The sequence below is a fragment of the Sarcophilus harrisii genome, chromosome 6 (genome assembly GCF_902635505.1).
Source record: "Sarcophilus harrisii chromosome 6, mSarHar1.11, whole genome shotgun sequence".
Lineage (NCBI taxonomy): Eukaryota > Metazoa > Chordata > Mammalia > Dasyuromorphia > Dasyuridae > Sarcophilus > Sarcophilus harrisii.
This window is the reverse complement of record NC_045431.1, coordinates 63922688-63943363: the sequence shown is the minus strand read 5'-3', so window position 1 is coordinate 63943363 and position 20676 is coordinate 63922688. Positions and strand designations below refer to the sequence as shown.

Here is a 20676-nt window from a genome sequence, read left to right as displayed (position 1 = left end):
CAATTTATCTGTAATCTCATTATTTCTATATTCAATGGCCTTTTCAGTATATACTTAATCTTTCTGTAGTATTTTACTCTGTATTTCTGATACTTCTTGTTTTTCTCTTACTTTTCTGACTTTATCTTTTATTGTATCGTCATCCATACCACACTTGTGGATGCACTTCAAGACTGTCTTGGATCCCTCATGAGAGCTTGTCTCTCATCACCAAGGCCTATTTAACATCTCAATGCCCTATGGGCACTTCAAAATTAGTATGCCTTAAATAGAATTCAGTTACCCCTTATCTTTACACCCCTTCCCCCTACCTACTCCATCTTCCTGAATTCTCTGTTTGTTTTGAGTGTACTACATTTTTTCAAATTGTTTCTCTGTGAGCCCTGAGGTAGTTCTAAATCCCAGTCTGACCTTGTCTCTCGCTCAAAATTAAGATCCAGTAGCTCTCTTAAATTTAGGTAGCCCTTCCCTCTCTGACTCCAACCTACTATTCCAGATTATTTGGTATTTCTTTTACAAACCCTGTATTCTAGTTAAACTGTCTTGTTTATTTTCCATGCAGAGCATTGCACTTCCTGTCTCCCTGCTTTTGTAGAGACTGTTCTTGAAGTGTAGAATACATTTCTATGTCTTGGAATCCCTGGCCTCCTTCTAAACTCAGCTTAAGCACAATCTCCTACATGAGATATTTTCTGATTTCTTCTCCCTTACCAGATATTAGGTTTTCCCTTTCCCCATTACATTAACTTTGGGATATATTTTACACTTATGTGGGAAGGAGGGACACTATTCTATATGTTTGTCTCAATGTAAGCGTAAATCAGTTGTGAGTAAATTCAAGATACTTTTAATTGACTACAATCAAAAGTATAACAAGACACAAAAGAAATCTACTGGGATTATTGGTTAAAGGAATAAAATAGTTCTGAGCCTAATTACAGTATCATAGGTAAGCAAGTAAGCATAGAATCAAGCATTCTAGCTAGATTGTTTCTTAGAGTTTTAAGACCTACTTTCTTTTTTTTATTTTTTTATTTTTAAAGGTTTTTTAATTTATTTTTATTTTTTATTTAATAGCCTTTTATTTACAGGATATATACATGGGTAACTTTACAGCATTAACAATTGCCAAACCTCTTGTTCCAATTTTTCACCTCTTACCCCCCCCACCCCCTCCCCTAAATGGCAGGATGACCAGTAGATGTTAAATATATTAAAATATAACTTAGATACACAATAAGTATACATGACCAAAACATTATTTTGCTGTACAAAAAGAATCAGACTCTGAATTATTGTACAATTAGCTTGTGAAGGAAATCAAAAATGCAGGTGTGCATAAATATAGGGATTGGGAATTCAATGTAATGGTTTTTAGTCATCTCCCAGAGTTCTTTTTCTGGGTATAGCTAGTTCAGTTCATTACTGCTCCATTAGAAATGATTTGGTTGATCTCGTTGCTGAGAATGGCCTGATCCATCAGAACTGGTCATCATCTAGTATTGTTGTTGAAGTATATAATGATCTCCTGGTCCTGCTCATTTCACTCAGCATCAGTTCGTGTAAGTCTCTCCAGGCCTTTCTGAAATCATCCTGTTAAGACCTACTTTCTAATGGTTCTTGGGGAATTACTACTATCCCTCCCCTCCAACTGTCCCATAGACTAGAAGGATGACTGTGAATTTAAAGCTTAATTCTTTTGGGGGCAGTAGCAGTGGTTTAGAGCACAGTCTGTGCTGAGAACTGAGAGAGTTGCTTAGGACATGCTAGAAACAGTTTAGGAAAGGTCCCAACCCTTAAAACCCATCTGAGACATAGACCTATCTAAGAGTAACTTTATGAATATTCTATGAAGAGAGAAGTTACTAAAGAAGAACTTCAGTAACTAGGGACTATGTTTGAAAATGACTTCAGTAACTAGGGATTATCAGTAATATTTTTGCTAGATGCGCTCTAAACTTGAGCCCACTTTCCCTGTTTATTGTGGGAAGAGTATTTCCTAAGCTTTTGGGGAGGATTTTTTTTTTTTTAAATCAATTTCCCCTGGGGAACATGCTTAAGAAGTTCCCTTTTCTAAAAGATCCCAATAAGAACCCATTTCAGTACTTTGTGATTGTACTAGAAAATCCTCTGGGCTATCCATATAACCTAGGAGAGTAGTAATCATTTGCTCTCTGAGTCCCAGCCAGTAAGTACTTGTGGAGTCTGGAGGAGGAAGAAGAGTACATTCATAGGTATGGGATGATTCCCCTAATAGAAAGTAACAGTTCCTTGAAGTTAGTTTATCCCTTCTATCCATTTTCTCTTTTCTCCTTTATAGTAAAATTTTAAAGTTAGTTTAAAAATGCTTATTATTAATGGTACCAAATCACAGACTGATTTACAAAATCATTATCTTTTAAAAGCTTTAATTTGTGTAGATATTTTATAAATGCATGTTGATTAATCCATAGGATGTAACATTAGGAACATATAAATGATACAGCATTTTCTGACTGGAAAAAGTAAAACAAATTTAGCAAAGAAAATTGAGGTCTGTTTATGTAGATAAGTAAGGGGTTCAAGTCTCCTTACTCAGAAGAACTATATTCAAATATATTAAAATAACTTGGTTGTGATCACTGTAAAATGATTGATAATCTCCAAGGCAAAAAATAGTTGATAATCTTTAGGGCAAAAGTTCTCAAACTTTTTGCAAAGTTTCTGGTTCTACTTCTTGCCTCAGAAGTGAAGAAGAATAAACCCAATCCCTATTCCACATAAGTGTCTTCAAATATTTGAAAATAGCTCTCTTATTTTATTTATGAATAAGATATATGTTTGAAAATAGCTCTCTTATTTTATTTATGAATAAGATAGTAAGTTTAAAAACCCAATTCTTTTAAAATCCAAACAATCTTTTTTGAAATCAACTTCTTCACTTTAAACAAAACCATTTTTAGAATGCTTGCATTAAAATTTATATTTTTTAAGCTTTTATAAATCATGTGACTTACAAATCTTTGAAAATCAGTTTTATTCTGAATTTAACACTTATACAATGTGTGGATATGATTATTGATTATTAAGTTTTATTTATAATTGGGGGAAGTTTTGGATGCTATTAGCTTAACTTTATAATTCTTCACCCCAATTTTTTTTTTCTTTTACTTGTGTAAGACAATATGATGGTGGACTATTTAGTTTAGTTTTATTAATATTTTTGCTTGTATAATTAGAAAATTTGGCTTTAAAATATATTATTTTGTTCATAAAACATGATAGCTCTTTTCAAATATTTGAAAGCTCCTTATGTGGAAAAGGGATTAAGTATATTTTGATTGACTTTGAGGCAAGAACTAGGATCAGTAGGTTGAAATTTCAGGGAGGCAAGTTGAGTTCAACTTCAGGGGAATTTTCAGTAGTTTGTGTTATCAGAAATGGAATTAATTATTTTTTGAGGTAATGAGTTCCTTGTCATTCAAAATACTTAGGTGGTCTAACTGGCCATTTGTTAGGCATGTTATATAATGAATTTTTATGTAGCATAAGAGGTTGTAATTAATAATTACTGAAAATTAAAAAAAATGTATATTTTATAAATCTGATTAGATTGGAGGAGTATAAGAGAAGAATCAATAAGATGTCAGGTTTTGAGTAGAGAGGTGAATGCTTAAAAATTTTTTTTTATTTTAGGATGATAGCTGGAGAAAAGTTAGCTATGTTTCATTCTACTGCTGTAATAATTTTCCTTGGGCGTTAACCAGGTCATTCTCCTCTGCTGAAAAATCTTCAGTAGCTCACTAGTGCCTAAAATTTAAGGCCACACACACAATCTGGAGTCATTTTTTCTTTTCTTTTTACATTTGTTTTTTAAGATTTTTGAGTTCTAGGTTCTCTCCCTTAACTCTACCCATAATTAAGAAATGACATGTGAAGTTATTCAAAACATTTCCATAAAAATCAAGTTGTGAAAGAAAACAGATCTCCTACCCTAATGAAAATAAAAAACCTTCAACAAAAGTTAAAAATAAAGAGAGAGAATAACTAGAGAATACTTCGATCTATATTCAGACTCATTCAGTTCTTTCTCTGGATATAGATAGGATTTTTCATCATAAATCCTTCAGAGTAGGTGTGGATAATTGTACTAAGAAGAACAAATTCATTTACAGCTGGTTATCCCAGAACATTGCTATTTATGGTATATTTCATTTTGTTCATGGAGGATTTTCCAGGTATTTTTTCTTTAAGATAGCATCTTGCTCATCATTTTCTGGAGCACAATAATATTCCATCAGAGAAACTTAGTTTGAAAAAAATTTTTTTTTACAATTACTAATGCTAATTGCATTTCCTCCCATTTATTCTGTCTCCTTTTACCCTGTTCCTCCTCAAAAGTGTTTTGCTACTGACCACTCACTCCCTCTCCCAATATGCCCTCTCTTTTATCACCTTCCCCCCCCCCCCCAATCCAATTCCCTTACTATTTTCCTGCAAGGTTGAATAGATTTCTATATTCCTATTGAGTATGTATGTTATTTCCTATTTGAGTCAATTTTAATGAAAGGAAGGTTTACTCACTCTCTTCTCTCTCTCTTCCCCTCCAATGTAAAAAGCTATTTCTTGCCCCCCTCTTTTTTTTTTTTTTTTTTAACCTGGAGTCACCTTTTTTTTTCTTGTATGTATTTTGTATTTTTTACTCTCCATCTGCCATAGTTGGTAGTTGTAGTAATAGGTTCATAGACTTGAAACTGGAATGGACGATAGATGCTCTTTAATCTTGTCTTTTTCTCTGAATGTTAAGAAACTGAGTCCTGGAGAAGTTAATCAAGCTCATCCAGAGTTACACAGAAACTGCCAAATGTAGGATTTTAGTTTGGGTTTTCCTGATTAAAATTCCAGGACTGAATCTGCTGCTTCATGCTGTTCCTCCTATTGTACTTTAAAGATTAACAAAGAAAGCAGTAAGTCGATCTAGCATTATTATCCATATTGTACATCAGAGTAGAGAAACAGCAGTCAATAGACATGTTCATAGTTACACAGTCAGTATTAAATCAGGAATTAACCCCAAATCTTCTGACTTTCAGCTATAGAGGTCTTTCTACTATGTCATTCTGTTGCACTATTCTACTGGAATATACCTCTTTTCTTCCCTCACCTCCCAGGCTGAAACACCTGAAAATTTTCAGCTTTTCTCCCTTTCCTCAGTTTCCCATATCTGTAGTACTTTCCCTCACTTGTTTTTGCCCGTTGAATTCTTTTCATCAATTTAATTCTAATTTAAATGTTGAGTTCCATAGAAAGACTTCCTTGATTGGGTATTTTCCTTTCTCCCTGATAATTTAAATTGCAGTTTTTTCCAACTTTATAAAAGCAATATTTTATAAATGCATTATAAAGTGTATTGATACCTAATAGGCATCCCTTTAAACCATAGACTTTTTGTGAGAGGTCTTAGTTTTATATTCCCTCCAATACCAAGTACTGTCATCTGTACCCTATAGAAGTTTAATCCAGACATATGAGCAAGAGGGAGAGAGAAAGGAAGAGAGAAAAAGAGAGAGAGAGAGAGAAAGAGAGAAGGAGAGGAGAGGGAAGAAAGAAAGAATTATAAGTTCTGTAGACTCAAATCAAAGATTTTTGCAAGGTAGGAAACATTTGTTCAAACATGCATATTTTAAGGTAGAGGGAAGAAAGAACAAATTAAGCATTTATTTATTTTGTTTGTTTATCATTTATTACGAGAAAGATTCTCTGAGAGACACAAAAAAATATAAAATACTGTCCTGACCTTCAAAGAGTTTACTGTTAGGCTGAGTAGAGATGCAGACTTGGCAAAGAGTTAAGTAACAACATTAGATTTAAACACAAGTTTAAGATAGCAATCTAAGCCAATGCTTTATATACAGATGTGATTAGAAATAATTATTAAGCATGTACTATATGCAAGGCACTGTGCTAAGTGCTTTACAAATATTCCATCTGCACAACAACCTTGGGACATAGGTATTTCACAATCGAGGAAACTGAGGCAGAGAAGTTAAGTGACTTGTAGAAAGAAATATTTGAGATCTTGATTCCAGGCCTAGCACTCCATCTGCTGTGCCACCTAGCTACCTCTAGATATATTTGAAAGTGAGTGAATAAAATGATTGTCAGCTTGGAAGTATAAGAAAACCTTAGTGGGGGAAAAAAGAAGATGATGATCTTAGTGGAAGATTCTAAGGATCTGTCCTTGGTCTTCTGTTCTTCATTTTATTAATGATTTGAATGAAGCCATAGATATCATACCTCCAGTGCCCCCCTGATAACTCTCAGAGCCACATCTTATTATCTCAGACCTTAAGAGAGAGGCATGATTTAGGGTCCTTGGTTTGATACTTGCTGAATTCAGGACCTGGTACAAGTCACTCCTCTCTGAGCCTCATTGCCCACACTTAGGAATAGGAATCAAGAAGCCACAAAGGAAAATTCTTGGTTAAACTCTTTGTGTTGTGTAAAAGTGCAGCAGCTTTGTGTAGTAGATCAGGAACTGACCTCGGAGTCAAGAACACCTGCTTTCAAGTCCTGCTCACTGACACATACTGGCTTTTTGTCTGTGGGCAATTTATAATCTCTCACTGCTCCAATGTTGAAAGTATCACCCTGATTTTTTTTTTTTTTTTAGTAACAGAATTTTCCCCTTGAAATCATGGATACTGTCTCATCTTAATTTGCATTGACATTTTCTCCCAGCATCAAAGGTAGATTTTTCTTTCTTTTCCTAGGAATCCATGGAGATAGGATTTTATTTCTGATTTTCTAAAGCTTCCAATCTTTGCTTTTTAAATTTTATCTTCATTTGACATCTCAAAGTTCTGAGGCAAATCTTACTATTTGTGTTGAAGATACTGACAGTGCCTCATAAAGGCTTCATGATTTCATTTCTGTGGTTTATTTCTTCCATTGACACATAGCACAAACTTGAAGAGAATGTTTTATGAGCTACTCTTACTTTAGGAAAAATCTATACGGTCCTGAACCATTTCCTTCTGTGCCTCTCCCAGCTTTGCTGGTTGGTTCTTGTATAGCAGCAGGAGCACATGAAGGCTTATGAAGGTATTCCAGAATACTTAGGAGGCCTTCAGGAGTGCTTTGGTGGAAATATTTAATATTTCATTAGCTTTGTGGTCCCCTTAAAAAAAAAAAAAAAAGCAAAACTGTACATTTGTTTGTGAGCCATTCACATTCCCACAAACACCTCCTACAAATCATATTACCAGAAAAACCTCAAGTCCTCGATATCCGGATTATGATTGATATTTCATGTAACTTTCTTCTTTTGTTCTACTCCAATAATTATCCAAGGCCATCTCCACTTGTTCTGATTTCTATCTGGCCACTGAAGCCCGATGGCTCTGAAGAGGAAGATGAGGCAGGTGACCTTGTCCACCCCTCCCTCTTTGAAATCCAATCCACTTATATGTCATGACGTCTCCCTGAGGTCATGGTGGTCCTCTTTGAGAATAAAGCACAAATAACAATCCCAATTAGAATAGAAAGGATGTGTACTTTAACTTTAGGAATTTAGGCAACAATGTTATACATCACATTTTGTTGCAGTTGTCTGTCTGTATTTCCATTGTTGTCAATGCTTTCTTTCTTCACTCTGCAATGAGTCTTTCTAAGTTTTTCTGAGCTCTACCCAGTTGTTTTGTGATTTCATCATTGTGAGTACTCCCTCTACTGGTAACACCTCACCACCCATTCCTGCTTTTTTCATCCTGTGTACTTCTCTACTCATGACTTTCCAGAAGTCTTCTATAGGAAATTCACTCAGCGTGCTAGATCAACACATAGGTAACATGAAACGGAACAGTAGTAAGGGAGAGAGTGGAAATGAGAGTGAAAAAAGATGATTAGAGGTCTGTGGGGGGGGGGGGGGGGGTTATGTATGTAGGGAGTATGGAAATGGATAAAATCAAAAGGAATAATCAAACAAAATCCTTGGCAAGAAGGATCACCTCTTCATCACAGACCAGAGCAAAGGAGAAGAAAATAAATGATGTTGTACCCTTTATTATAATAGTGAGCACCAGGGCACAGCTAGATGATGCAGTGGATAGAGCACTGCCTATGAGGTCAGGAGGACCTAAGTTCAAAAACAACTTCAGATCTTAATTCTAACTGGGCAATCCTTGGCAAGTCATGTAACCCCAGTTGCCTCACTGCCCCCTCCTCAAATAATAGTGCACTTCAGTCTGATAGAATACAGGTTTTAATTAAAATTTCTTCCTAGCATAGAATACAAAACTTTTTTTCATTGTCCATTTATTGATCAAGTAGGGAGACTGGACGCATTAAATGAGCATAGATAGTAGAGTGAAAGTTGGTGTTCTTTCAAATGTGACTTTTTCTCTCCATGCTAGAAAATGGTAGCGATTTTTATGTGTTGGTTCACTTCAAGTTTAGTGGTTCTAGTAGTCAACTTTGGAAATTCTTTATCAGAATGTTAATAAAAATATCATGTTCACATTATACAATGTTATTTTTTGAACTCAGGGGTACTCTATAAACTGAGCCATCTAGCTGCCCCTAATGTTATTTTTAAAAAGTTTGCTACAGATTGTGCTTTTTTAGTGTAGCAACTTTTCTTATAGGAAATGTTAACTCAGAAGTGATAATATATATCTTAGAAATTTAGTTTCTTTTCATATTTTATCTTTGTGTCTTTTGTTTTTATATCACATTCTTTACATAATTTTTATTGATGTGTTTTGCTTTTCCAGCCCCCAAATTTCCCTCATGTGCCTCTTCTGTCTCTCTCCAAAGACATCCTTTATTTTCTTTTATTTATCTATTCCATCCATTTCTTCACCAAGAAAAAAAATGAAAATAATAATACATACAAAACAAAGTCTTTTTGGGAAATTTCAGAAGTATTTTATTTTTTCAATTACATGTAAAGATAATTTTCACACTTTTAAAAAAGATTTTGAATTCTGTCTTCTTTTCCCCAGGGTCTCCCTTCCCCAAGATATAACAAATAACTTGATATAGGTTATACATGCACAATTATTTTAAACATTTCTGCATCAGTCATGCTATGAAAGAAAAATCAACAAAAAGGGGGAAAAAAACCAGAAGGAAAACAAAAAAAATGGTGAAAATAGTATGCCTTGATCTGAATTCAGTAATCATGGTTCTCTTTTTGGATGTGGATGGCCTATTCCATCCCATCTATTGGAGTTGTCTTGATCACTGGATTGCTGAGAAGAGCTAAGTATATTATAGTTGATCATTACATAATATTGATTTTATTATGTACAGTGTTTTCCTGGTTTTGCTCACTTCACTCAGGATAAGTTCATGAAAGTCTTTCTAGAGTCAGCCTGCTCATCATTTCTTTTAGAACAATAATAACCCATTATTACATTCACATGCCATCACTATTTAGCCGTACCCAATTGATGGGTATCCTCTCAATTTCCAATTCCTTGCCACCACAAAAAAAAACAAAAAACCCTACCACAAACATTTTTTGCACATATGGGTAATTTTCCCTCTATTTGGGAAACAGACCCAGTAGTGACACTGCTGGATTAAGGGATATGCATAGTTTTATAGCCCTTTCATATTTTCAAATTACTTTCCAGAAGCCTTGAATTTACCACCCTGTTTTAACAAGGGAAAGTGTTCCAGGAAAACATAGTCATATAAGATAAATTCTAGCATTGACTATACTCTGAGAAGTTTTTCTCTTATTGCATTAAATTCATCATTTTTCTAAATTTTGTTCTATTATTAAATTCATCATTTTTCTGAATTTTTTTCTATTCTGAATAGAATATTTCATCTTCACTGTTTTGGACTTAAGATTTATTATTTTTGTTGATCAGAGATCTAAAATCTTTATGAGCCATTTTTTAGTACGTTAACATTGTATATATTGTTTTCCAAGGTTCTGTTTATTTCATCTACATCAATTGATAGAGGTCTTCCTAGTTTCTTATGAAACTGTTCATCTCTTCATTTCTTATGGAATAATACTATTCTATTACATTAATGTTACCTACACACACACATACATACATACATACATATTTCAATTTGCTTATCCATTGTCCAATAGGAGGATACCCCTTGAGTTTGCAAATTTTGGCAACCATAAAAAGAAATACGATGTGGGTTTTTTTTTTTTTTGTATGTATAGGTCCTTTTTCTCTTTGATTTTTTTTGTTTGTTTGTTTGTTTCCTAATGAGGGTGGAGATGGGGAAATAATTGGGTTAGTAGTGCTATAGCTGAATTATTAAATTATTAAGCTGTGCATACCCTCTAATCACACAGTTTAATAATTTTGGGGGACATAGTTCCAAACTGATTTCCAGAATGGCTGGACTAATTCATAATTCCACAGTTTGCCCCTCTTTTCCCTTCTAGCATATAATATTTTCTAAACTCGTCAACTTTGTCATTCTAGTGGGGTAGGGTATAACCTCAAAGTTACTTTAATTTGGGTTTTTCTAATTACTAGCCATTTAGAGAATTTAATGTGTTGATAGCATGAATTTATTAACCTTGAAAACTTCTTGTTCATTATTCTTTGATTATAGGAAATTAAATTTATTTTTTCTCTTTAATGTTTTTTTAAATTTTTTTAAATTAAAAATTTTTTTTTTCATAGCTTTTTATTTACAAGTTATATGTATGGGTAATTTTACAGCATTGACAATTGCCAAACCTTTTGTTCCAATTTTCCCCCTCCTCCCCACCCCCTCCCCTAGATGGCAGGATGACCAGTAGATATTAAATATATTAAAGTATAAATTAAATACACAATAAGTATACATGACCAAACCATTATTTTGCTGTACAAAAAGAATCGGACTGTGAAATATTGTACAATTAACCTATGAAGGAAATCCAAAATGCAGGCAGGCAAAAACATAGGGATTGGGAATTCAATGTAATGGTTCTTAGTCATCTCCCAGAGTACTTTCCCTGGGCATAGCTGGTTCAGTTCATTATTGAGCAGTAATTTGGTTCATTTGGTTTCATTTTGCTTCATCTCATTTGGTTTATCTCATTGCTGAAGATGGCCAGGTCCATCAGAATTGATCACCATATAGTATTGTTGTTGAAGTATATAAGGATCTCCTGTCCCTGCTCATTTCACTCAGCATCAGTTCGTGTAAGTCTCTCCAGGCCTTTCTGAAATCATCCTGTTGGTCATTTCTTACCGAAAAAGTAATATTCCATAGTATTCATATGCCATAATTTATTCAGCCATTCCCCAATTGATGGGCATCTATTAAGTTTCCAGTTTCTGGCCACTACAAAGAGGGCTGCCACAAACATTCGTGCACATACAGATCCCTTTCCCTTCTTTATGATTTCTTTGGGATATAAGCCCAGTAGTAACACTGCTGGATCAAAGGGTATATACAGTTTGATAACTTTTTGAGCATAGTTCCAAATTGCTCTAGGAAATTAAATTTAAAGCATCAGTACACCTACTTCAATTTTTTAAGGAATATATATGCTTTTGCATAAGTCAAGGCTCATCTAATTGTTTTTATAAATGCAATGAGAAGAAAGTTTGGGTTAAGTTAGTTTGAACTTATTTTGAAACAGGAGTTAAAATATTTGAAGGAGACAGTGGAACATATCACATACATTTTAAATTCTAATTGTTTCCAATGACCACATATGGAAGTACAATATAGAAGCAGTTTAAGTTCATTGTATAGTAAAATATAGTTTATGGTATGCCTATTTAACCCTGAGACTACATCATAAGCTACCCAAATTTTCTCTTATTACTTTATAATTCATTTTGACTCTTTTAAAGAGAATAAAAGGAATGATATAGAAAACTAAAAAAAAAAAAATTGTCCATTACACTATGCATTACACTTTGAGGTAGGTACATATTTTTCGTAGTGGTGTACCAAAAACACATCATTCACAGACCAAGATGGTTGTCAGACAGTTATCTATATATATAAACATATTGAATATACCACTTGAATATTTTGTAAAGGAAAATATAACTCCTATAAAGAGTTAAAGGTTTTATTTAAAAAAATTTTTATGTCTACCCCTTTATGGAAGGTATATTTCTAAAAATGAATATGTACATTAGGGCTGTATTTTGATATAGGGATGTAGTAAACATCATCTTTTCATAGTTGAAAAAAAGTAAAACAACATTTCAAAATATTTTAAGTATCTTTAAAGTTTTTTTAAAAATTTGTTTATAACTGTTTCTTAATTTTTCCAATTTTTTTAGACTCCTTGGTTAATCATCTTCAGAAGAGTGGATTTCTGATGTACCAAACTCCATGTCTCTCATTGAAATTAAAATTTGATATCACAGATAAACAGCATTGACAACTATCCATGAAACTTTGTATATCTTAATATCAGCCCTCGAAGCTTCCCCAGGGAACGCATAATGACATCTGCAGTGGTTGACAATGGGGGTTCTGTTTTGGAGCTTTCCAGCAATGGAATAGAAAATCAAGAGGTTTGGAATTCATGTGTTCCATTTAAATTGTATTTATATTTTATTATGTAGAACTTAATGGGTAATTCTTATTTTAAATAATCAGAACATGTGGCACAATTTTTTTCATGTAGAATGTCCTATACATGACACATGATGTATATTTCCTCATATAACAGTGTCTTATGCTTATGTGTGCTTTATAGTTTGCAAAGTTCTTTTCCTGTGCATTATATTTCATTTGATTTTTATTCTCACAACAGTCTAGCAGGTGTTAATGACCCCTGTTTTATATTTGAGGAGCCTGAATTTCAGAGAGGTTAGTGACCAGCCAGTGGGCTGCACTGCTAATGCACAGCTAATAAGGAATTAAGCTAGGACTTGAATTGAACCCAGGTCTAAAGATTTTAATGCTAGTTTCTTTTTACTGTACTATGAGGCATCTCTTTAATGGTGTCATGGAGCATCATAACACTTTTGTTGTAGGATCGTATTTGTGGAATTAAGATTTGAGAGAGAGAAGCAACTGAAATATGATTTTGAGATTAGGGGGTAAACCTTAAATTAATTTTAAACAGATATTAGTTTAGACTTTAGGATAATTTTAAAGATTTTAAAATTATAACATTAGAGTCATTAACATATCACAAATATATATTATTTAGAATTAATTTTCATTGAGATTTATGACTTAATGTCAATTTTAATTCACAAGGGAAATAAGCATTTATATAGTGCCTACTGTGCCAGGCATTGTGCTAAAGTGCTTTTTTATCAATATTATACTATTAGGTCCTTACAATGATGCTGTGAGGTAGGTGTTATTATTATTCTCATTTTACAGTTGAAGAAACTGAGGCAAACAAAGATTTTTTTTTTTAAGTGACTTATTGAGGCTCATATGTCTAATATGTATCTGAGCCTGGCTGAGTTTGAACTCAGGTCTTCTTGACTCCAGAAAAGGTGTCAGCAAGTTGCCTCATAAGTTATTTTTAACAAGATTGAAGACAAAAATGTTTTTCTGTTACTTTGTTCTTCTCTTCCCTTCAAATATTTTTAATTCAGTAATAATCATTAATACAGTCAGCAGTACAGAGTGTGGAAAGTTTAAATTTAGATGTAATCAGTGAATAAGGAAACAAATTTAGTTGGTATTCTCTAAAAGAATTAAATTTATGGCATTTTGAATCATTGGTAATTTGGTTTCTTTTATGTCTCTGTCTCCTGTTCTGGGACATAGGGGGAAAATATACAAAGAGAAAGACATAGCAAAATCATCAAGGTGGAAAGAGATTATACAATGCAACCCTTAGGTTTGATGGTCTCACAAGTTAGTTGCAGATTTTTTGAATGTGTCCTTAAATCTTATCCTTCATAAAAACTAAGTTTAGTAGTCAATTTTATTGTACAAAAATTTAAATTTTGACATTCTTGATCAGTCCATGATTTTTTTTTTTTTTTTTAAAGTTTGGATACTCCTTCCACTGACACATCACAACCCCATTATAATTTAATGGATGGTTTTCTAAAAGTTGCTGTGACTGAGAAATTTACCTTGGTAGAAGTGATATAACTTTTGAACACAACTAAACTGGTCTTTGGGTGTAAACAGAAGGTCAATCACCAGTCCCTTTTCTTGTTCTAATATTTTGTCAGTCTTGTAGCTGCTAATGAGTAGAGATCAATTCCAGTCATTTCTCTTCTTCCTCACTGCTTTTTATCAGTTCCTTTGGCAACTGACATGAGCAGTGAGGGGAGGAGGTTAGAGGGATCCTTCTAGGATCAGAGGGTTTGTAGAGTTGGAAAGGGATCTTAGCCATCATCCAAACAAGCCTTATTTTATAGATATAGAAACTGAAGTCCATAGGTGTGAAATAACTTATTCAAAATCAGGATCCATTTATTTAGTGCCTGATCTTCTGCTGTTTCTAAATTGAACCAGTGTTTTTTTCCAGCACACCCTGTCATGATTTAGTTGCTAGTCTAATCCTGTTTTGGGGAAGGTCTTTAAAAATTTATAAAGCTGATTTATATTCTTGCTTCCCACCATGTAGGCATTCACAAAGTACTCTTTTGGTGGTTATTATTGTTGCTGACCAATGTTAATATATAAATTCTTAAGGACTTCATCTTCTGAATTGTTTTTTACTTCTGTCAGTCAGTCAGTATAAAATTTCCCACCTATTTGTGAGACATAAAAATTACATAATGTGGTTCAATTGCTTATTTTTAAAAAAATATTTAGAGTATACACAATAGTACAGATTGAGTATATTTGTAATTGCATTCAGGGTTTATGGATAATAAGTTTGATTTAGAAAAAAAAAATTTGCTCTTTTAGGAAGGTGAACAAGTTTCCAAATATCCAGCAGTGATTGTGGAGCCAGTTCCAAGTGCCAGATTAGACCAGGGCTATGCAGCCCAGGTTCTAGTCTATGATGATGAGACTTACATGATCCAAGATGTGGCAGAAGAGCAAGAAGTTGAAACTGAGACTGTGGAATCAGGTAGATTTTTCAAACAATATTTATTTATTTTATAGAGTCTTTTTGTGGGATTCACTGTTATGTTAATCTTACGTAAATTACGTATGCTGGGGCCTTCTAATTTGGAATTAACTGAAAGTTTTATCTTACAGTGTGTTAAAGGAGTTTTATTTCTAGAAGGATTGAATAGGCTTTATATAATTCTGCTTTGTTTAGGACACTGTCCCTTGAAATGGAAAAATTATTGTCGACTTTCACTTTCTAAGTGCTTCTTCATGCATCCTATTTTTCCTTTTTTTTTTTTTTAAATAATAGTTTTTTATTTTCAAAATACATGCAAAGATAGTTTTCAACATTCACTCTTGCAAAATCTTGTGTTCCAAATTTTTCTCCCTCCTTTCCCCCTCATTGCCTCCTCTAGACAGCAAGTAACCCAATATAGGTTAAACATATACAATTCTTCTACTGTTTTTCCTTCTTGATGCTCTTCCCTCCCTCTCCCCCCCATATACAATCATAAGAAAATATTAGGTTCAGAACTGGAAAAGACCTGAGAGATCATTTAATCCATCCTTTTCTTTTATAGGTGAGGAAGCTGCAGTTTAGAGAAGTGTAGGGACTTGCCCAGGGTCATAGAGGGAGTTTTAGAGGCAAGCACTTAAAACCCTCTGAAATGGATCCAAACAAGTGTTCTTTCCATTCCACTCAGCTAACCTAAAGTTATAGTCAAAAAGGAAAAATAGCACCAAAGCACCAAGTTCAATACATTAGCACCTAATAGAGGCCATTTCATTTATCATTAATCAATTAAAATTTGAAAAAAGAGGGAGAGCTCTTGGAGAAAATGTCTATAACATTTTTATGTGTGTGTGGGGAAATAATGGATTTTTTTTTTCTCAGAGTTCTCTATCCCTCATGAAAGGGAAAAGAACCTTCTGATATTTATTTAGTTTGTTGTTAGTAGTCTAAAAATATACATAGGAAAAGCATTTTACCTAGTTAGAAGATTTTATGTCATTTATTTTTTGCTCTAGGATTTTACTTGAAGTTGTTGATGGGGGTTATAAAAACTGAATTATTTGAACCATTTTGCCATCATTGCTTTTTATCTATTTTTGTAAAAGTTACCTTCTGAAAAAATGATTTTTTAAAAATATGGTATAAATAACAAATAGAAGTTTTATATACATTTATTTTGAAATTTGTTAAATCTAGTAGATGTTTATAGAATCCTTCAAATTTATAATTAATTATACTCCACAAAATGTCTGGGCTTAATAAGGACATAGTTATTTACCAATAAGTGAAAAACAGTAGGGCTTACTCATTATTCTCACTTAATGGAGGGAACCATATAATTTGTATTTGACTTTAGAAATACTTTTTTTTATTGACATAAGTATTTTTGTGATAATCTGGGAATGAAATCATATAGTAAAGAAGAACTTATAAGACTGTAGTTTCTTTATCTTGACGTCCTATGTATGTAACACTTAATAACCCATTTCATTCTGGTAATAATGATCACACTTTAGACTGTTATAATGTTAGCCATTTTTCTAAATCTTACTTATTCAAAGGAATGTGGTTGAGTATTGGCTTTCAGAGAATTATTTCTACATGCTAAGTAAATAATGAGAATTGAGATATTAACAATATTGAGTCAATAAGCTTGCACAGGTTTGTTCTAAATAAACTACAACATAAATTATCTGATAATCATAGTCAACTGAATTATGCAAATCTGAAAATACAAATAGTAGCTATGCATTGGTTATGGCACTTGTCCTTCACTAAAGAGTAATTTTTATTGGCTTGCTATGAACTTTAGGAGAGTTTCAAGTTATACCATGTAGGGGAAATGATTATGATGATATTGTTTTTATTATCATCATAATCATGATCAATCATCATCTTGTTATCTTTCATAGTAGTTTGGCTAGAAATGACCCTGGCACAAGTTGCTCTTCTGCTTTCTACTTAATTTTTTTTTTTTTTTTTTTTTTGTATTGTTGTACAGGTGGATGAAATAACTGCTGCTTTTAATTGGCAGTTATCTAGTTGATTTGATTATAGTCATGTACTTAAATGTTTCATTGAGAGGCTTTAAGCACATAGGAAGGATATGTGATTTTCCAGTTTGTTCTTAGGGGTTTATTGAAAATGATGGGGAAGTCCGATATTTTTTCAGTTTGTTTTTGGTAGGATAAGTAAGTTACAAGTATTATGACAGATGAATTCCCCTTTATTTGAATATGAAATGATTAGAATAGTTCAAATATATGAATTTTTAAATAAATATACTTAAAATTTTAACTGCATGAGTATTATTTAAGATTACAAACATGGTGATAAGCAGAGAAATAAAGTAGTACTTACGAGGGACCCAGATAAAATCTGCATGGAAAAGATGTGAGGTGGAAAAAGGGAAATTTTGTACAAGGCCTTTCCACTGTCAAAAGATAGCTATGAAGTTGAATGAAGTGGACAAAAATGTTTACTTTGGAAGAAAAGGTGGTCAAATAAAAAGAGAGATAATTTCAGTAGCATCATTTTTGATTAAAAAAACTGGATATATTCATGAAATTTATGAAATTGAAATCATCTTCAGTATTTTGATCTTAGATTCACACTTGTGAATAAGCTATAATGACTGCCATATTGATAGTAGAATTGCCTTGCTAAGCTTAAGTTGTTCCTATAGTTATGATTGTTGTAACATAGTTAAGAAAAAAATTAATTTCTTACTTGAAGAAGTGATTTGTAAGTGATTTGTATGATCATTTTCCATATCCCCGGGATCAGTTCATTTTCAGTCTCATTCTTACCAGAGCTCTGAAAAATATGTAGCATTTTTTCAGGCAGATGGGAAAGTTGGCTTAAAAGAATATATTTTCACTTCAATGGTGATTTATTTATTTTTTAAGAATATCTTTAGATTTGTTTTTGTTTTAGTAGAAAAAATGCTTTTGGCATATAATGAAATATAAGTGTCATGGGGCGTAAAATTATTTAAAAATTTAATTTCTAGATTCTGGCTGAGAAGCAAATGAGTTCTAATATTTGTTAAAAAAAAAATGCTTAGCACAGTACCTGGAGTATAGTAGGTACTATATAAATGCTTATTATTTTCTTCCCTTTCCCTCAAGTACTCCAATGTAACTTTATAAGGATGTTTAAGTGGCACATATCGGTTTCAAGGTCATCTAATCTGGGCCTTAATTCATTTCTATTTAAAGAATCAAATGTTTCTTTCAAGTGGGTTGGAGAGAGATAATAGAAGTTATTCTTTTTATCAAGGTTCATTCTTATATCTGCTTGATTTTTATGTAAGATTTTAGGATTTGATCAATCTGTGAACTAAATTTGTAATTTAAATTCTAAAAACTTTCACATAAGAAGTTGACAGGAAAATTAATTTTATGAATACATTTTATATTAACAATATTAAAGTTAATTAAAATTTAAAAATTAAACTTATTTTCTTAATATTAACAACATTAATAGTAAATTTCAAAATCATGAAGAGGGAAGGAGAAGATTTTTGATTAGTGGATTAAGATTCACATAAAACAAGTAGTTGAAAAATTGCAAAAGTTTTTCTTGAACATCCAGAAAGTAATAGAAGTTTCATTCTGTATATCACAATTTGGAAAAAATGGAAGCATTTAAGTTCCTATATTCATGTTATTTAAATAAACACTTTTATGCCAAATTATTTATCTACTTTTATGCTATGTTGACTTGTCACATAAGAAGTATTGAAACAGGAGCTATTTTCCTGATTAATATGATACAGCTAGGAGAAGCAGGATATAAAATATAAAATGCTTTAATGATTTAATTCTCATTCAGTGTTTTTCAAGTAATTGAACTATAAAAACATTTTTGGCTTTGAAATATGCTGACAGAATTCATAAATAATAATTCCATAGTTAAGACTACAGACCACCCAAAGTAGACAAGGGCATTATTAGCCAGGGCCAGAGCTTCCTCAACAGAGTATGGGCAGAAATGAAAGTAAATCACAAGGTCAATGTGAAGGCAGTTAATCTCTGTTTGTCTGTCTGTCTCTCTCTCTCTTGGGAGTAAAGGGCAAGGAAAGAATGGTATGGTGTGGAGTGGATGGTTTCCTATGTAGATTTCTCTGATGTTGTAATTTTGAAGTCTATTTTTCTGGGCTATGCCATCCTCTTGAATTTCAGATGGGAGTTAGCATGAAACTAAAGGGAAAGAAGGGAAGCCAAAGATCTGGTATAGTCTTAGTAGGGTTGGAGGCCCTTACTGAATTAGGAGGATGTGTAGATTCTTCTCCATAGTACATTTCTATAGACATTTTCTTGTCCAACTCCTGTTAATACCATGTATAGAACACCAGGATTCTTGGAGCACTTTTTAGAACTGCTGATCTGATCATTTTTATTCATTTAAATATAATATAATCACAAAATTTGATTAGTAGTTATAATTTTAGGTTATTTTATTGCGGTGTTTTCCAGGCTCTGTAAGACTTTGCAGCAATATTAAGTCTTAAAATGATAACTGCCTTTCTTTTGAGACTATAGCAATAGATGTCTATATCTAGACGGTTCTTTTATAGTGAGTGATTATAGACTTGGTGGTTAAGAGACCTATTTGTAGTGAGAGTATATATATGAGTGTGAGTAGAGAAGTTAGAGATGATCTCATCTACCTTTTTCATTTGGCAGTTTAAATGACAGGCTTATTGAGATTACATGATTTACTCAAGGTGACATAGAGTAAGTAGCTGAGCTGGGATGTAAACCTAGGAATTTGACTTAAAATCCAGCTAGAAGGTGCTTTCTACTTTACCAATTTTACTTCTCTTCTTATGGAACAAGTATATTTCTTAGTTATTTATTATAGAGTTACCCTCAAGTTGAGTATCTTATTATTTTTTTAGGTATAAACTTGCCAGAGACATTTTTATCAATTTAAGAGTTATTCTAAATGCAAGCATTTCTTTGTTAGGGAAATACCTGAACTGACATTAGTTCTTTCCTCCCTGCGATACTCTCCCTTCAACCCCCTTTACCTTAGGAGTTGTCTCTACCACAAGGTAACTATGGATATGTTAAAATACTGTGTGGGATTAATGTTCTATTTCTTTTGCAATAACAAGTCTTCTCTTTAAACTACTCAATCACTTCTTTGACCACTCTTTTATATCTTTTTTTTTTTTTTTTTTTTTTGCAAGACAATTAGGATAAAGTGACTTGCTCATGATCACACAGCTAAATTAATTATTAAGTATCTGAGGCCAGATTTGAATTTAGGTCCTTCTGACTCCAGAACTAGTGCTCTATCCACTGTATTATCTAGCTGCCCCTACTCTATTCTTTTTGAAAGGAAAAAGAGTGTTGCCCTTAGGTGATCAATAAAGCCATTCCCATTTGGGAATGGATAAGACTTTGAGTCTACTGGAGAGCTACTGAAGGTATCTTTTGTTTTAAATTTGGTTACTATTCTTTATTCCTGCACTGCTCCCCTCCCACTCTCCTTGTTTTTATTGTTTTTGATCGCACATTTTCCTAACTTTCTTGAAGTATAAAGGCTGCTAAGGATTCTAGACTTGAGAAAAATTTAGTTCTTAGTATTTCCAGTTGAACTGAAAAGGAGCTTTTTACTATTCTTCCACATTTCATTTCCTTTTGTTCCAAATGTGACTATTTGAAACATAATCTCATAATCTCCAA

General features: G+C 32.8%; 1 protein-coding gene across 4 annotated transcripts in view; it reads left to right on the top strand.

Moving 5' to 3' along the window:
- The window catches only part of ELF2 (E74 like ETS transcription factor 2), an 89257-nt gene that overhangs the window by 16707 nt on the left and 51874 nt on the right, over positions 1 to 20676 (top strand). For 3 of the 4 annotated variants that reach the window (XM_031943998.1, XM_003773194.4, XM_031943997.1), the window contains exons 2-3: positions 12258 to 12494; positions 14815 to 14980. In XM_031943998.1, the coding sequence (XP_031799858.1) occupies positions 12423 to 12494; positions 14815 to 14980 (238 nt within the window). In that variant the 5' untranslated portion in view covers positions 12258 to 12422. Of the gene's footprint in view, positions 1 to 12257; positions 12495 to 14814; positions 14981 to 20676 lie in introns of those variants that run through there. The other variant, XM_031944000.1, reaches the window with a different exon arrangement.